At 46.0% G+C, this 18877-nt stretch overlaps 1 protein-coding gene across 1 annotated transcript in view; it reads right to left on the bottom strand.

The window, feature by feature from the left end:
• LOC146057753 (solute carrier family 26 member 10-like) overlaps positions 1-18550 on the bottom strand; it is a 68041-nt gene extending 49491 nt beyond the window's left edge. The window contains exon 1 of the mRNA XM_083169402.1: positions 18268-18550. Within this exon, the coding sequence (XP_083025528.1) occupies positions 18268-18535 (268 nt within the window). The 5' untranslated portion in view covers positions 18536-18550. The remainder of the gene's footprint in view (positions 1-18267) is intronic.
• Between the last annotated feature and the right edge of the window lie 327 nt (positions 18551-18877).

The raw sequence follows: 18877 nt of genomic DNA, 5'->3' as shown, positions 1-18877 counted from the left end.
CCTCTACCAGAGTCTCCCTTATTCAGGCTGTGGAGATGAAGGTTGTGTGTATTAGACGTGTCAGAAAACAAATATTGGTGGATATTCTGGGAACCAAAGATACGGGTATTTATCAGACTGGTTACCGATGATGCTGAGTGGTATCGGGCTGGGTACCAAAGGTACTGGAGTATCCGGCCGGTTACTGGTGGTCAGTCTTGGAACCGATGATACAGGCTTGGTATCGGACTGGGTACCGATGATCGGCCTGGAAACGACAGTGCAGGTAAGTATCGGACTGGATACCAATGGTTGGTATGGAAACCAATGGTGCAGGCTGATCTATCCTGTGCTGGTCACATAAACTTGCTGATATAAGCAGGCAGAAGTAAACAGGAAATGTGCAGCAGCAGTATCCACGAAGCTGGTAACCTGGAGAGATCCTGGAGCATTGGATGCAAACTCTGGGATCAAACTCAGGAAGGAGACAATTGTTCAAGGCACTTGAGGATTCTGGAAGGCCTGTTTATATCCCCTGAGTGCTATATGATTGGCTGCTGGCTGTAGCAGCAATTAGAGCAAAACCAGGAAGAGAGTTTACCTGGTTCTATCTGTGTCATGTGATCACACCTGAGCTCACTGGGGTTGCTGGATAGGTGAGCAGCAGTCAGCTGATCACAGGTGTCATGGCTGCCCCCATTTCCAGGACTGTTAGTAAACAACATACCTCCCAACATGACACTCTCCAGGAGGGACACAATGGGTGACATTCTATGGGATGAGAGTTCTGTTTTTTGGCGACAATTAGTAAACAAAATGGCGACATCGCATTTTTCCGTCAAATCGCCTATTTAATAGGATGCGCAAAGGGACTGAAATCGCATATTATGTGCGTTACAGCATGCGGACCAAAAGTGCGTTATAAATTTGTAATTATATCGCATCCAGATGTTTTCGTACAGAAAAGTATACAAATCGCTTATTTAATGCATTGCGTTTTCGCAAATCACACTTTTTAGGTGTCTAATAATCGCACTTATTTCAGACCAGGTTCTGTTTGGCAATTTGGCCCAGAACTCACTTTAGTCAAGTGCACACATGGTTAATTTCAGCACAGGTGCCCTCATTTTCACTCAGAAACACCCCAACATCATTAAGGACACCTGTGAGGGTTTGAGACATGGAGATTTTGCAGAGTGGTTTGGAGTTGCTTATTTGTGATGTGGCCTATTTGGGGGAGCTGCGCAGGAGGGAGGAAGCTGCGCGCCAGATCCAGGTAGCCCCCCGACTACTGCGTACCCCACGTATGTATCGTGCTCGGCTGTACCTGGACTCCCTCTCGAATCAACAGGTTGTGGGGATGTTTAGGCTGAACCGCATTAACCTGTTGGACTTATATGAGCAGGTGAGAGATGATTTGGACCCTTTTGGGGGTGGCAACTATGCAGTGTCTGGGCTGCACAAATTAATGTGTGCCCTCTACTATTTGGCCACAGGCTCCACTCAGTCTGTGACCTCATGGTCCTTAGGGGTATCACAGGCCACTTTCTCTAAGCATTTTACTCAAGTGTTACTTGCTTTAAAGAAGTTGTGGCGGACATACATCAGATTCCCCAGTTCTGAGTTGGAGTGGCAGGACCACAAGTTGGCTTTCTATAGACTCTCAGCATTCCCTCACGTGCTGGGAGCTATAGACTGCACACACATTGGGATTAGGGCACCGCACGTGCGGGGCCACGTCTACGTCAATAGGCGTGGGCGGCACTCCCTGAACGTGCAGGTTGTTTCCAATGCTCACCTCAAAATCCTGAGTGTTGTTGCAGGCTTTCCTGGGAACTGCCATGACGCCTATATTCTGAGACACTCAGCCCTCTGGAACCGATTTACCGACCACCAAATGCCAGAGGGCTGGCTACTAGGTAAGTACCTTTTTACATATTACCCTGTCTGTCCTTATTTGTACCTGCTCTAATGTGTGTGTGTTTCCTGTTTCACAAGCATATTGTTCTTCTACCAGTGTCTCCTGTTTGCAAAAAACACATACCTTACCATATAAGGCAATCACTTCCTATCTGTGTTTTAGGTGACTCAGGATATGGGTGTGTTTCCTGGCTCATGACACCTTTGCGCTCCCCAGAGGGCCCTGCACAGCACCGGTATAATGAAACCCATATTGCAACCCGCAATGTGGTGGAGCGCACATTTGGCGTTTTGAAGAGTAGATTCCGGTGTTTGGACCGGTCATCGGGTACGCTGCTTTACCACCCTGCAAAAGTAGTGATGATCGTCCAGGCTTGCTGCATGTTGCACAACATAGCCCTGTCCCAACCTGCCTATGTGGAGGAGGAACATGCAGCAGTCGAACAGGAAGCCCAACCTACCACATCTCGGGTAGTGAGGGGTACGCAGAGGGGGAATCTGGTGCGCACACACATCATCAGCCGTTACTTTTCTGGTAAGCACATGTGCCCTGTATTCCAAAATGTACCTTTGCTGTAAGTGTACTCATAAACAAATTATTTACCAATACCATTTGTTTCCACCCACATTTAGCCTAATACACAGAGCCCAACGGATGCAGCTGGTGGTGCTGACCTATCCCTTGCTGGTATCAAGCTTGTAAGTACATTTGATACATGTATGAATGAAGATTGCTGTAAAACATGGTTCACTGGTGTTGTGGAACTACACGTGCCAGCATTCCCTGACACACTATAACCATTATAGTCCAAACCATGAGTGTCAGAGCTTGCTGGAATATGTAGTTCCACAACCTTTGACGGGCCAGGAGTTACCCAACACTACTTTACAGCAATCCCATTGTCATATACCATTACACTATGTCATAATTCACACAACAATTGGTTCATAAATAATACACTGACAAAATGGTATGCGGTTAGACATTTTTACTGCAGTATACTATGTCAGAAGCAATCTGCATTTTTGTCAGTAAAACATTAAAACTGTCGGGGAATGTAACAAGATGTATTGCATATTAGATGCAAATTACAAAAGTAACAAAAATATGACCTATCTTCTCCCACCATCAGGCCACCCTACACCACTTCTTGAACCTGCACCCAGGCCACCACGGGTCCTAATACTCCGACGGGGTGGGGAAGTGGGGGAGCCACTTATTGGGGTGCTAGATACACTACTCAGAGTTGATGCTGCTGCACCTATGACATTGCCTTCCATCTGCTGTAGTTGGGCCTGCATACCTATTAAGGCATTGGTCTGCGCTGTGCATGATTGGCTTAGTGCAGATATACTTTGCGCAAGGCTGCCAATATGGCTATTCTGTTCCCTTACAGCAGAAGTTAGATCTGCAAAACGGGTGTCAATGCTATTAGCAATGCGCACATGAGTACCTACACCTACCCGTACACTACGTGCAATTTTTCGTAATTGAAGAAACATGTCACGCATGTACCCCTGGATGTTACCTATTTGCAGGCTTTGGGAGGCCATAAATTCTATTTGTTTCTCTTTGAAATTGACCAAGGAGTTAGCTACTTGGGAAGCAGAAGCTGCTGTATGGGGTGTGTTTGTGGGTGGGGGTGGGTTGGGAGACACCCCACTTGGGGGAAGATCACTCTGTGATGAGGTCTGTATTTCCTCCTCTGCCGCAAAGGTCTCCACGGGTTCAAGAATGATGTCCATTACGTCCAACACCATCATCGAAGAATCTGTTTGATGTGTTCCTAGTTGTATAGTACCTGTGGATACAGATGAGGAGGTAAGTACTGATGCATATATAGGCCAGACTCTCTTCAGTACTGTTTTAGAAAGGGCTTGAGATGCTGGACGCACATACCTAGGGGTCTTATGTACTTACACATGTACCCCGATACAGCATGTAACATTGACATTAATAATAAGTCAGATGCCTAGGTCAGATTACATTCATTTCCGTTGCAATGTAGCAGCAGGAGATGAATGTAGTGTGACATATTGTGGATGTGACATGGGTGTGTGTACTGTATGTGTAATGGCGTGTTTTTTGTTCATTTACCTGCTTCCACAGATTCTGCAGCAACGGGCCTTCTTGTCTTGGATGCGTGAGCACTTCGGGACGGACAATCTGTGAAAGGAAAGATGGGCAGCCATTATGTACCTTGCAATGGATAAGCATTTACGGCAAACATGCATTGAAATGACATTAATGGACAATACTTCCTTTGGTTAAGGACTACATTATTTAGTCCCCACATTATTTGACATCTGTTTTTTACCAGATTATTTTGTTAGAGTATTATTAAAATATTGGACACATTACAACTGTTGGATAATCTGTGGTATGTAGCCATGGCAGCTAAACCACCAGTACACCTATGTGTTTTTGGCCACATACATGTTAGGCTGCTAGAAAGAATGTTACAGTGTTGATCAATATCAGCAGTTGTGGAACTACAAGGCCCAGCATTATGAGCAATTTGAATGTAGGAGCAGGCAATTTATTGTTCATGACCTTGCTGGGCTATGTAGTTCCACAGCAGCACTTTACTTAGCATAACAATTCAAGTGAAGATTACAGTTAGAAAACATTGGCATGTTTGTTTAAGATTGCATGTGGTCACACTTACCAGCTCTGGATGGCGTTTGCGGCCTATCGGTATCCGCGACGTGCATGCCAGGCAGGACCTCAGGGGGTATGATTCTTTTGAGATTGACCTCATAGGACGTGTAGCAGACAGTGGTGGGGCTTCCTCCGCCAGTCTTGGTGGCCTCCTCCAACTCCATGGCCATTTTACTTTTCAGCTGCCTTTTGATGTCATTGAATCTCTTCTTGACATTTCTGACCAGGCGCTTGTGCTGACTTACAGCGTTCACCGCCTGGGTGATGTCCTTCCACATAGCCCTTTTCCGCTGTGCTGTGGTCTTGTGGTGTGTTTTCCCAAGTAACCGGTCAAACACAGGCATGATAGCCCGGACAAGCGCAGCATTTTCCTCGTAGGAAAATCTGACCTTTCGGCCACTTTTTGTGCGGCCAGCTTCTACCTCCTCCTCCTCATTTTCTACTCAAGCCATGTACCCCTCCTCCTCCATGCCAGTGTCTTCCTCCTCCACACCTCCATCTTCATCCACCTCTGACATGTGGCCCTCCTGCAGCTGCTGTGGGGTATGGTCAAGGTCTTGGCTATAGGATGGGGATGCCAGCGGATCCTCCACCTCCTCCTGCTGGGGCTGGACGCCCAGGGCCTGGTCTGGAGCTGGCCTTGCTGTGGCCATGCTGCCTGCCACACTGCTGGCTCTCCCACTTGGCTGGCTGCTGCCACTGCTCCCTCTGCCACTTCTCACTCTGCCACTGCTCCCTTTGCCACTCCTTACTCTGCCACTGCTCCCTCTGCCACTCCTCACTCTGCCACTAACACCTCTTCCTCTACTCACACTGCCACTGCTCCTCTCCATGCTCCTTACTTCCTATCAAAGAGTGAAATGGCGCCAGTGCCCCTTTATATAGGGGGTGTGATGCATAATGGAGGGGACAGAGGTGGGCCAATAGGTTGGGGGGTTCTTAGTCATGCGGAGACAGTTTTGTAAATCGCACTACGGTTGGTCCAAAACTCGCACATGACCGGCGTAATAAATCGCACTTTTTTGTGACTTAAATTCGCACCACTTCGCCGCAAATCGCACCACTTCGCACTTTTCAGCCTCCAAAGCGCATCCCATTAAATATGCGAATTATTACAAAAAAATGCGATTTGAAAAAGGGCGAATAGCGGCGATGTGGTGCGATATAAAAACATGCGCATTTATCTCAATCCATAGAATGTCACCCAATGCTTCTGGACTTTCCTCTTAATGTATGATTGTCATCACCTGTTTTCAACAGGTTTACTAATAAGAAAGGTGTTTCACCACTGGTGATGGCACTCATACCTTAAGAGGAAAATCCATAAGCAGAGCATTGTCTCTGGAGTGGATCATGTTGGGAGGTATGAAACAATACAGAGTGACATGTACCACGTGAGGAACAGACACAGGGACATCATGCCAACCATCTCCAGCAGGCACGACACAGAGTGTACCAGCGGGCCGGTAAGTGACACGCATGGACAGCCTTGTGGAAAATCCGGCCCAGTAGCAGGGCCTTAATTATAAGTAAAACTATCCACAAATTGTTGTTTATGCAGATACGCCCCCCCCCCGCCCCCATCTAACACCCCCCTTCCCCACTCCTCATAATTAACGTATTTATTTCCAGCATATGAAGAATAACAATAATAATGTAATGAAATTAGATTTAAATCAGTTATCTACAGTAAATAAAACAAATATTTGTTTTCAATACATAATTGATATACCGTCATGAACAATTTTGACATCAGTATCTATTCAGCATTATAGCAGGGAAATATATATATAGTTGTTGCAGACAATATACTTGTAATGTTTCAACACAACAAGATGTCATTGTTTACTATCATCAATGTGTGTATGTAATAGTTTCCTGTGATTGGCAACATGAGACACAAGAGGGACACAAGAGGTACTCTTGCAAGGTTTCCTTTCTATCTCAGATCACAGGTCTGTAACGTGCTGCCACGCGCCTGTAATTTGATTTACTGTGAATGTATAGTGTATGTAGAATGTTTGGTACAGCAGGAAACATTTCTATAGCAGATTTCAGATAACGTACAAGTGCCCTTGTCACAGTACACAAATTCTTTACCACAAAAAATGCTACTATGTATTTCGATAGTCACTTTAGGACAATATTTGCAAAAAGAGAAAAGAATGTCCTTGATAAGGTGCACCTCAGAGAAAATGTTAAAAATTAACCTTTATTTTTTTCTTACTTAAAAAGCTGCGAAAATTTCTTAAAAGAGAAACACATAACATACATGGGTGGGGTTCACACAATTTTAAAAACTGTGGTGGCAGGCAGATATAGCTGTAAAGATATTGGTGTATTTCACTGATTGTATTGTGTGTAGGCTACCTAGATCCGTGCAGACCTTGCGAGTTATGATATATCACAATGGCTGCCTGCAGATCTTTATATAAGGTGCCGTATAGGAGTGGGTTAAATAACCTCTCGAGCAACTCCTGCTATTATGATATAGTATATAGGCTAACCCGTTCTGTACAGTTTACTGCGGGTATGTAGTGTTCCGCCCGGGTAGCTGCCAGATCTCATAAATTGGGTGCCTAGATAGGAGTGGGTATAGCAACCTCTTGTGACTCCTTTATATCCACACAACTAGTTAAACACCTGTGTGTGTGTCAGGGTCCTGTCTGTTGCGTGATGGCATAATGGTGGGGAGTTGCGCCAATACACTAACAGACCCTCTTGCGTACTTTGGGTATCCCACCGTGTCAATACACCAGGGAATCTCGGAACAGGGAGGGAATGGACTCCTTGGAGTTTGGGAGCTAGTATTTTGAGTTTGGGAGCTATATAGTATCTCTTTTTGCAAATATTGTCCTAACTCTTGTGTCCCAAGGTAGCACACCCCTATGGTCTAATAGACATTACTATAGATCATCCGCATTAGGGGTCCGCAACTCTGAAACAGTCATCTTGTGCGATTGACCCAACCAATCCCTCTACCGATAGTCACTTTAGCACAGATATTTAAAATCTGTAAGATATAAAACTGACATATTGGGTGACATCTAATGGGATGCAATTTTTAGTAAGGTTCTGAAATCGCACATTGGGGGTTATTCTAGTTCACTCGCAAAGGCACAATTACTCTCTTATGGACAAAACCGTGTGCACTGCAGGTGGGGCTGATGTAACATGTTTTGCTCATAACTATGCTCTGTAAAGCGCTGCGTTATTTGTGTGCGCTATATAAGAAACTGTGGTACTTATGTAGTAACTGGGCTGCCGATTTCTAAATCGGGTCGGATCGGGAGATCGCATCGCATCGCATGCGACCATGCGATTCGATGCGATGCGATGCGATGACCCGATTTTTCCATAGGAATCAATGTTAAAATGGACTGAGTCCATTTTAACATGGAATTCAATGGGAAAAATGGGTCCTTTTCATACCCCTACTATCCAAGTGGGCATGGAGTTGGATATAAACCTGTGGCGAGCGTAGCGAGCCACCGAGCCCGAAGCGTGGCGAGCGAAGCGAGCCCCGCGAGGGGACGAATACCGTCCCCTCGCGGGGCTCGCTTCGCTCGCCACGCTTCGGGCTCGGTGGCTCGCTACGCTCGCCACAGGTTTATATCCAACTCCATGCCCACTTGGATAGTAGGGGTATGAAAAGGACCCATTTTTCCATAGGAATCATTTTAACATTGATTCCTATGGAAAAATCGGGTCATCGCATCCGATATCGGATGCGATGCGATGCGATATCGCATCGCATCGCATCTGATTGTATGCCTTAACTTAAGGCATACAATCAAAAAATCGGCAGCCCAGTTACTACATAAGTACCGAAACTGTTAATAAATAAATGTGCAGAGAGAGTTACATTTGGGCAGGGTTTGTACTTTGAACTGATATTTATATTGCAGTGTAAAAATAAAGTGGCCAGTATTCACCCTCCACAAAAACAATAAAACATCCAAATGTAACACTCTCTGCACATGTTACATCAGCCCCACCTGCAGTGCACATGGATTTGTCTATAAGAGAGTGATTGTGCCTTTGCGAGTGAACTACAATAACCACCATTGTTGCATTTTCTGAAATCGGGAATCTTTTAAAAAAAATTGACTATTTAATGGGATGCGAATTTGCGGGTGAAAAGTGCGATATGGTGCGATTTTTAGTCATGAAAATGTGCAAATTTTAGTCATAAAAATGTGCGAATTTGTGGACATGTGTGATTTTGGAGACATGGTAATGTGCGTTTTTTGTAAAAATAAAAACAAACGGCGTTGGGTCCCCCCTCCTGAGCATAACCAACCCGGACTCAAAGAGCCAGCCCTAATTTAGCTGGGCAAAGCAAAATGGGGTCACCTTGATTTTTTAAAACCCAGTACCAGGCTCAAGGGCAGGTCCTGGTTCCCAATATATGGGGGACAAAATAAGTAAGTCTCCCCTGTATTTCAAGAAGCTGGGGGAAGATTTTTTATACAAGTCCCCCCAGCCAAAGCATTCAGCCCCTGACCGGTCAACCTGGGCAGGGATCCTGGGGAAGTGGGATGTCTTCTGCGCTTTTCCAGCTCCACAGGAACACTGTACAGACACTGCGATCTTCTGTTTTGTTCGCCGGGAAGCTTGCCACCTAGCAACAGCTGGTGGGTTAGGCTTGCAAGCCTCCCGACTGTGCAGGAAAAGGATAGAGTGAAAAATGTTTCACTCTCCTTTTCCCCCAACCTAGGGAGCGGGTCCCAGGCTGGTAACGTGCACGCACGCTCCCCTGAGCCCTGGATACCCCCCCTAGCTTTAGTTTTTTCTACAGCGCTGATAGGATGGAGGACTCTGCAACAGACACACTTTACCAGACCCCATCCGTCAGCAAGTGTCCTAAAACAAGGAGAAAGAGGAGGCAACAGGAGTCTGAGAACAGTTCCTCCTCAGAAGAATTAATTGTAAAGAGAAAAAAGTGGAGAGCAGGGACAGCTATCAGTCTGTGAGGGAGCCACTTGGTGGTCAGCAACAGTGTTTCCTCAGAAAAAGGTGAGGAAACATACCACTAAAAAGAAACATACAGACAATGTTTCTCACAGAGACGCCCGTACACTCTTACAAATGGTGCATGACATACCACCATCTTCTGCCCACGGCCGGCACAAATATACTGCCTCTGAACGGCAGCATGCACTGACCCAGTCCCATAAGGGTTCCAGCAAGCAGCAGGCACTGCCTAAACCTCATGATTATAGTGAGCCACAAACCCCTCAGGTAGACTGGGCGTCAAAGGAGGTTACTAGAACTTCTGCATCCTCTTAAAGAGGCAATTACAGTGACCTGCAAATGGCCAGGGTACAATTAGCGGGCAGAATGCTGCCTAATAAATGATATGCCTCTTATTGGGCACTTAACGATCGCTCAGATGTTTACAATTTTGCCCAATTAGCATTTAGAACTGCACTGGTGAAAGAGGACGAGATGGTTCTAAGAAGCCACTCTGGCATACCCAATATACCAGCCCTATTTGCTCCCGAAATCGACCCGCCACTCAGCTCACTGATAGGAGAAAGAACCCAAAGTGACGCTAATGATAACCTTCTAAGGAAGATACAGCTGAAAGTGTCAGACGCAGCTGGTCCCCTCCTTTTTGTCCTAGCTAAAGCTGAAAAGGAGGGAGAATGTGGCGGCTCCTTAGATTCCTTAATAGCATCTAAGAACGCCCTCCTTAAGGCTATTAGCAGAGCCACTTTAATGATTGGCCAAACCTTTGATTTCATAACAAATACCTGCAGAGTACGCTGGCTCGCAAAGGCAGGTTTAACTAACCTCGCCCCTAAACCCATTGAGGCACCTAACCTGGTAGATGGAGACCTGTTCGGTCCAAATTTCATCAATGAGGTTTAGATACAATATAAGGCCCGCAGATCCTTCTCAGATCTCAAGGATCCCCAATCCTCCAGAAGACCCTTTCTCCAGGAGGGTCGAGTTGCATCAGTCAGTGGTTCGGCCCAGCGGCGTAACTATAGCACTGCAGCCCCTGCCACCACGGGGGGGCGCTGTGCATGTGGGGGCGCCGGGGGCTGCGGTGCTATAGTTACACCCCCCCAATCCCCCGCAGACTTACCTATTTCGCTGGTCCCGGCGGCTCCGTTCTTCTGCTGAGGACCACCACAAAATGGCCACCCCCATATAGCACACAGTTCTCTGAAACTATCTGCTGTATGGGGGCGGCCATTTTGTGGTGGTCCTCAGCAGAAGAAGAACAGAGCCGCCGAGACCAGCGCTATAGGTAAGGCTGCAGGGGATTGAGGGGGTTTGCATGGGCGGCGGGGCGGCGGGGGATTGGGGGGGGGTTTGCATGGGCGGCGGGGGATTGGGGGTGCTTGGCGGGGCGGCGGCGGGGGGGCCCCCCTAACGGCGGGGGGGGGGCCCAAAACTTAGTTACGCCACTGGTTCGGCCCGAGACTACAGTGGCACCACCAGAGGATCTAGAGGACCCACCAGAGGTGGAACATCCTTCAACAGGACCCCTCAAGGAGAGATGCAGGTTATGGTAGGTCCCGTACACATAACCTCCCACCTTGGCCTCTCTCAAGCTTTAACAGTTTGGGAAAAAATTTCCAGACAAGTGGATTATAAAAATTATAGAGAAGGGGCTAACCCTACTTCTTATCCATTTTCCGTGCCAAGCATTTCCCTGTACAAAAAATTGCAGCCCGCTGCTAGACGAAGTGTTGTCCATAGCACTATCACAGGGCAAGATTGAATTAGTGGACAAAACCAAAAAAGGTTGGATCAGTCACTTTTTCCCTATAAGGAAAACAGATGGCTCTTACAGACCCATCTTGAATGTAAAAAACCTAAATCGGTTCATAAAAAGATGCACATTCAGGATGGAGGGCTTACCAGAAGTCCCATTCCTACTTTCCAAAAACTATTATTGTATCAAGATAGACCTCAAAGAGGCTTTCCGTTTAATACAGGTCTGCAAAAATCACAGAAGTTTCCTAATATTCTTCTGGAAGGACACACTATACTAATGGACGGTGATGGTCTTTGGACTGTCAAACGCTCCATACACATTTACTCGCCTGATGAAGGTGGTAGTGACTCACCTTCATCAGAAGGGAATCCGTTGTCTAATATATCTGGATGATCTACTAGTAGTTCACCCAGACAGAGACACTCGTATCTCACAACGGGATCTAGTTACAACCCTTCTCCTAGACTTTGGTTTCACCATAAATTACACCAAATCGATTCTAGTCCCCTGTCAATCATTAATATTCCTGGGATTCCTAATAGCCTCCATCTCTTTCTCAATCGCAGTCCCACCAGAGAAATGGACGGAAGTACAAATGGTCATTTCTCGTATTCTCCATCGCCAGCTATCGATGAGAGACTTAGCCAAACTCATAGGGAAAATGAGAGCTCTGGGTCCTGGATTTCTGCAAGTCCCTCTCCTATGCAGATTTTCCCAGTTCCTCCTAGGAAACTTTCTCAGGAAGGGTTTTTCCTGGAGGGAGAAAATCAAATTAACACCTCCAGTTCAAACAGAAATGGAGAACTGGACAATTCTTCCCTCCCACAATGCCCAGACCTTTATTAGACCCAACACCAAACATAATAATCTCCTCAGATGCTTCCCTGACGGGTTGGGGGCATGTACACAAAACAAAGCAATAAGAGGCGTTTGGTCCACTCAGGAATCCAGGTTCCACATAAATCTATTGGAGCAGAGGGCGGCCAAACTAGCGCTACACTCCCTCATTCCTCCCCACACGCAGGAAATATCAGTACAGATCTTCTTAGACAACAGGTCTGCAGTATCGTACCTAAACAGAATGGGAGGCACTAAATCTCTCCATCTCTGTCTAGAGGCAGTAGAGATTTGGAATTGGGCAGTCCAGAGGAACATTCTCCTCACAGCCGTTTATATACCGGGGGAGTTAAACGAACTGGCAGACTCTTTATCCCGGGAACACCTCTCTTTAGACAGTGTAAGCCTCAGACCACAGATTTTCCAGAACATTATCAAAACATTCGGGTTTCCGGGGATAGATCTTTTTGCGACCCCATCCAATGCACAAGTTCCAACCTTTGTTTCCAGGGTATGGACAAAGGGAGCATCACACATGGATGCCATGTCCTTTCCATGGACAGACCTTCCACTCCCATATGCATTTCCCCCTCCAGCCTTACTGCTAAAAGTCCTCCACAAGATCAGGACAGACAGAGTGCCCACATAATCCTGGTCTACCCAGTGTGGCCCTCCAGGATCTGTTTCCCCTTAGTGAATCAGTTGCGCAAGGGTCCCAAGATTCCTCTAGGCCTCTCCAGAGACTGTTTCCGAGGGACCCCAGACCTCTTCCAGAAACTTCCACAATCCATGTGGATGGCGATATTACTCGGCTGTTAGCAAACGACAACCTATCATCTGCATCAGTTACACTCATTAATGCCTCTCTGAGACCCAGAACAAGGACCAGATACCGAGCTATCATTGACGAATACAGTACATGGATAGCTACTCAGTCACAAGCCCTTTCTTCCAATACCCTCAATTGAGCCTTAGATTTCTTAGCAGCTAAGTTTGAAGCTGGCCTGGCATCTACCACCATACGCTCTTACTGCTCCGCCTTAGCGGTTCCCGGTCTTACAGAGAATAAAGCTCTACCTACGCCTGCTGAAAGGAGCTTTCCTCTCCAGACCATGTTGTCCCCGCTACTCTAGCACATGGGACACCGAACCACTTTTACAATTCCTGGCCTCCATAGATTCTACAACAGATGCGGGCCTGTTATCTAAAAAACTAGCATCTCTACTAGCCTAATGGTGTGTACACACGGTCAGATGTGCCTTCAGATACTATCCACGATCTGATCAGATCTGATCGTGGATAGTATCTGAAGGCACATCCGATTTGCATACAAGTCTGACTATATAGTGCAGATCTGCTGGGGCGGGATCCAGTTGAGCGCGTGCGTGCACGTGACCAGGGTGCACGTGCACGAGCCCGGGACACGCTCCCTAGGTTAGGGGGAAAGGAGAGTGAAAAATTTTTCACTCTATCCTTTTCCTGCGCAGTCGGGAGGCTTACCAGCCTAACCCACCAGCTGTTGATAGGTGGCATACCTATTACCAAAGAAAGTTTGCAGATAATAGATTCCTGCAAACTACTGTTTACATCTGTTTTCATGGCATAAAGTGCAAATAAATTTGCAACCTATTAAGTTGTCAATTTCGGAAAATGTGCAAATTTTGGCCTTTTTTTGACTAAAAATCACAAAAGTCAGAATATCTCATCCCATTAAATGTCACCCATTATATTGTAGATAGTACGAATGCATGCTGTACTGTTGGGCTGCCCTTGTTGCAGTAAAATGGGCTCACTGAGGGGTTTATTGTTGCCCCTATCCATCTCTGGCAATCTCTATGAATATACATACAGTATGCATTGCCAATTGTAAATACTTTTGAGTACCAATGTTGCTGTGCTAGATCCTCAAAATATCTGCTAACAATGCCAGCATAGCTCACAGCCACTGTTCTTTTAGTATAAATAAATATAAATACAGCCAAGTCAATTAAATGAAGTATTACTGAATGTTTCACCCAAAAAAGAACAGTCGCTGTGAGTGATGCTGGCGTTTTTATGAATATTTTCAAGATCTCTCACAGCAATATTGATAATCAAAGGGTTAATGTAATGCTATGTAGTGCTGTGGTCGAAAGCTTTCAGCATGAAACAGATTTAAAAGACCTCTCAAAAGTATTTAAACAAAACATTGACTGATCTTAAACTAAACATATTAGTGCCCCATTCTTCCAGAGATGAGACACTGGAAATATTAAGGTAATCCTATAAATGTAGAGATACATTATCTCTGAACAGTGAATATGTGGTTTTAAACGGCAGGTAAAAGAGTTGGTATTTTCATTTACTGAATATAGAGATCTATGATCCTAATTCACTAGCTCCCAACTGTTAATCAGCGATTATAGCACAACTGCGCATGCACACCCACCGCATCGTGCATGACCTCACACGCATTTGATGGGAGCTGAAAAATGGCTGTAATGTGCCTAACTTCGCTGCTAGGCTGTGCAGGCAGGAGGCTACCTGGAATTGCGAGTGCATCACATTTTTGCAATGCATTCAGATTTTTGCAATGTGATTGCAAATATTTGGCAATCGCATCAGAGTAAGGGAGTCGGCAACCTGGGCGGTCCTGTTCTCAGCAGCCCCTAGTTTGTTAGAGAAAGCAGTTGCAGTTGTTTATTTTCTACGTCGACCTTTTGACCATATCGACATTTTGACCATGTCAACCTAAGGTATGTTGACCCTTTTTATGTGTCGATCTATTGACTGTCGACCAATAGTGGTCAACCTTTTGACTGTCAACCTAGACACTATTGACCCAACAACCCATACCCGTAGAATTTGATCGAGCTGTGGAGATGATGGATGAGACACAGAACGCTATACAGTATCTTGACAATGGGGGTTATTCTGGTTGATTTGCAAGGCTGTGAGTCCACCAAACCTCGGCTTTGCGAATGGTGGCCTGGCCACCACCCATTCGCAGAGTGTGTTCGACATAAACATCCATTCGCAGGCTGCGGGGGAAAACCCACATCTTTCGATGATTGCCGACCATCAAAAGATCACTTATATATGTGTGCACTTTCGTACTGGGTGAGTACCCCGGACCGCTGCCACCCCCCCCCCCCCCCACCCTCCCATCGCCTGCAATCTTGGGGGTGTGCAGTTTGTTTGCCATGGCCGTATGCACACTGCGTATGCACATGCGCATAAATGTCGCTGCGCATATGCAAAACATCAAGCTCACATGCCAGCATACAAACCTGAATAAGGTCCAATGTGTGAAGAGGTTACTATGTAAAATTCTCCAGGCACAATGCTCAGAATAGATAGACACTCATGATAATCTGCCTGGCAACTCTTTTTTACAAAGCGATATTATAGGGAGATTTGTCTAACCTTGACAGAGATCTTTACTAACCTTCTAAGCAATTTTGACTATGTAGTCACAATCAGTGGCGTAACTATAGCACCGCAGCCCCCGCGACGGTGAGGAGGCGCCAGGGGGTCTGCGGGCACTATTGCTACTTCCCCAGCTCCCCCCACCTTGTGGGTGCAGCGGGGAGCGGCCAAGGGGGTCCATGCAGCACAGGGGTCCGTGCGGCGCGGGGGTACCTGTGGTCAGGGAGAGCCTGGAGGTCCCTGCAGTGCTGAGTATGACGTTGCCGGGGTCCCTGCAGTGACCTGGAAACAGCACGCTTTCCGCTGCCCGGCGGTGCAGGAAGCCCTTCTAACTTTGAAAACACTGGGCGCACACTGATTGGCTGAATCTCAGCCAATCAGCATGCGGCCAGTGGTTTCAAAGTTAGAAGCGCTGCCCGCGCCGCCTTTTCCAGGTCACTGCAGGGACCCCAGCAAAGTCATACTCAGTGCCACAGGGACCTCTCCCGGACCCTGACCACAGGTACCCCCGTGCCGCACAGACCACCCTGCCAGGGGGGGCGGGGTCCTTGTATATTAAGGGGAGGAGGGGTGCTGATATTGTCCCGGGGGCCCTCTAATATTTTTGTTACTCCACTGGTCAAAATCGCTTAGAAGGATCGCTCCGTGTGTACACCCCTTAATGCGTTAAAAGTGCATTACACACTTTTGCACATACTGTAAACACAGCGGAGAGCTAAGGCTGGCAGTGCAGATGAATATTGAGTGTATACCATATAATTACTCAAAGTAAAACAATGCTCATACCAACAATATCCATAGACATCTATTTCCTTGATTGATTCTTTGATGGTGCAAACTGTAGTGCTCATAAAATTATATCAACTATTGAAATATTAGTATAAATCTTCTATATCTAATTATACATTTGATACAATGCAAATAACACATTTTCCATTTGAAATGTAATCATTGACCACCCCACCTCTAGCCATGTTATTACCTGGTGGAGGGAACAGTTTTATGGGTTAGGGATCAACAGGTAAAATGATGTCATCAAATATTAAGTAGTTTCTATTATATTGTATGTAAGAAATATACAGTATAGGCCCTTTGTAGAAGCTGGTGGATGTGCAATGTGGTGTCGATGATCTTATACATCTTTTCCACTGACTTTAATAGATTTACCTATCATTATTTTACTTTTGCCAAAAAACTGATTTGGAGAAAAAGACATCTGATACTGGGGCAGATGTATTAAGCCTGGAAAGAGATAAACTGGAGAAAAAGTGGAGATAAGGTAAAAGGAGATAACACATCAGCCAATCAACTACCAACTGTCATTTTCAAACACAGTTCATTGGCTGGTGCTTTATCTCCTTTCACTTTATCTCCACTGTATCTCCAGTTTATCTCTTGTCTAGGCTTAATACATCTGCCCCACTGTGTGTTAACATGGGGGTAATACATCCACATACACAATGGTGCATTATATTACATATTCATGGACTGAGACAGACTTGCAAATAGAAATCATCATAGGACACATTATAATCACAGCTACACAGCACTAAAGCACAGGTTCTGTATATTTTGTCAACATAAGAATGTTGACGTTGTTATGTTGACTTTGAACATACCAACAATAATCAAAAGTAGACAGGGTCTAAATAAAAGCGCTGTATTTTTAATGTCAGCATCTCTGTAACGGTAACTCCAAACCTAATGCAAATTATGATATCTATGATAGTAACACTTTAACTATGTCATCATCATAACAGTGGACATTCTGACTGCATTCTCTAAGCACATAACTAAGTAGACTGTGGTTATAAATTTAGGATAAAAAAACAGTTTATACTGCTGGGGGCCAGATCTATGTATCGGGACTGGCCAAAATAACGTCTCTGACTCCAAGTTTAGAGATTATTAACGCCTTGGAATACATTGGAAAAATACTAGTTATCAGTCCGTCAAAATGATTGAACAACATAACACTAAAGTCAGCGCTTGTGGCTGTGCGTGCCCGAATGAAGCATCGATTGAACTGCTCTGTCGGGAGCCATCTAGGAGGTGAGGAGCAGCATTAGCCTTTTTATCAGGATTTTTAGGAGCACATCTGCATGAAAGTGTATTTATTTCAGAATGATAGGGGTCATTGCAGAATATCTGATTAATAACAAACATAAGAGTTTGTGCGTTTGCACAGGGGAGCGATGTTTCGTGACTGCGCATGCACATAAATATTTATGCGCATTTGCAGTCACATTGTTGGAGCCGCCATGGCGAATTGATTATTTGCCGGCCACTCGCACGGAGCAGTGCAGGTGGGGGGCATGGGGCATCGGGCCTTGGTCACACCCATGAGAACGCCCAGCATTTCATGGGCATTCCCATGGAGATTTGCCCGTGACGTGGGTGCGGGCAGCTGATGTCAGCGGGTATCAGCTGCCCGTGCAGTTCCCTTAGAGGTGTCTTACATCTGCGAGCGCTGTAGAAATCTTTCGATGGTTGGCAGCCATCCAATGATTTTGCCCCCGCACGCAAGCCTGCGGATGGATGTTTATGCTAAACAGCCATTTGCATGTGTGCGGAGAATCAGCGCGTGAGGGGGGGGGACAAGTGTTCGTGCAGGCACTGGGCGGCATTTAGAGGACCCGCAAAGCTGTGAATTTTGCAGCTCTGTGGGTCAACCAGAATAACCCCCATGGACACCAGTCGGAGTTGTATTATAGTATTCACTTACCTTGTGGGATATGGACTATGCCTACTGTCAAGCCTGCAATGAGATCCCCCAGAATCCATTTCTTCAGTTTGTACCTGGGTAGCCAGGCAAAAATAGGTATTCTATGTTTCAGGAAGGTATGGAGAATGTGAGCTGAACATTTACACCTCCTGGCTACTTTGTCCCTGAGAGTGAGTGGAGGCCTCTCCAGGTCTGTGTTAGCTGTGCCATACACCTTCTGAAACTGCTCTTCCGTATAGATGTTCCTGTACACTGCCAGCGTGCTCATAGTGAATCCTGCCAATGTAACCTGAGATCACTGGGGACAGAAGGGAGGGAAGCCCTTATATATTTCTCTGTAATCGCCACTTACTTTCCTGCTTGGGGAGGTGGGCCAATCATACAGTAGTCTGCTTTGGGAATATCCTCCCTGGAAACATCCTTTATTAACCACTTCTGTTTAAAGAGCAACATTTCAGGAAAAGGATGACATCCTCTATTAATGCCTATGGGACTGAGCATCAGCGCGCAAAAAGAAAGTTTCCCCAGGTGTCACAGGAAGGAAAAAAGGACTATTCTGCTGGAAATGAAATATATGTCCCAACCTTTCAGACAGCTGATGAGGAGGATT

The sequence above is a fragment of the Crinia signifera genome, chromosome 2 (genome assembly GCF_055691185.1).
Source record: "Crinia signifera chromosome 2, ASM5569118v1, whole genome shotgun sequence".
In the NCBI taxonomy this organism is placed as follows: Eukaryota; Metazoa; Chordata; class Amphibia; order Anura; family Myobatrachidae; genus Crinia; species Crinia signifera.
Note: the sequence above shows the minus strand (reverse complement) of the source record. Positions and strands in the feature narration are given on the sequence as shown.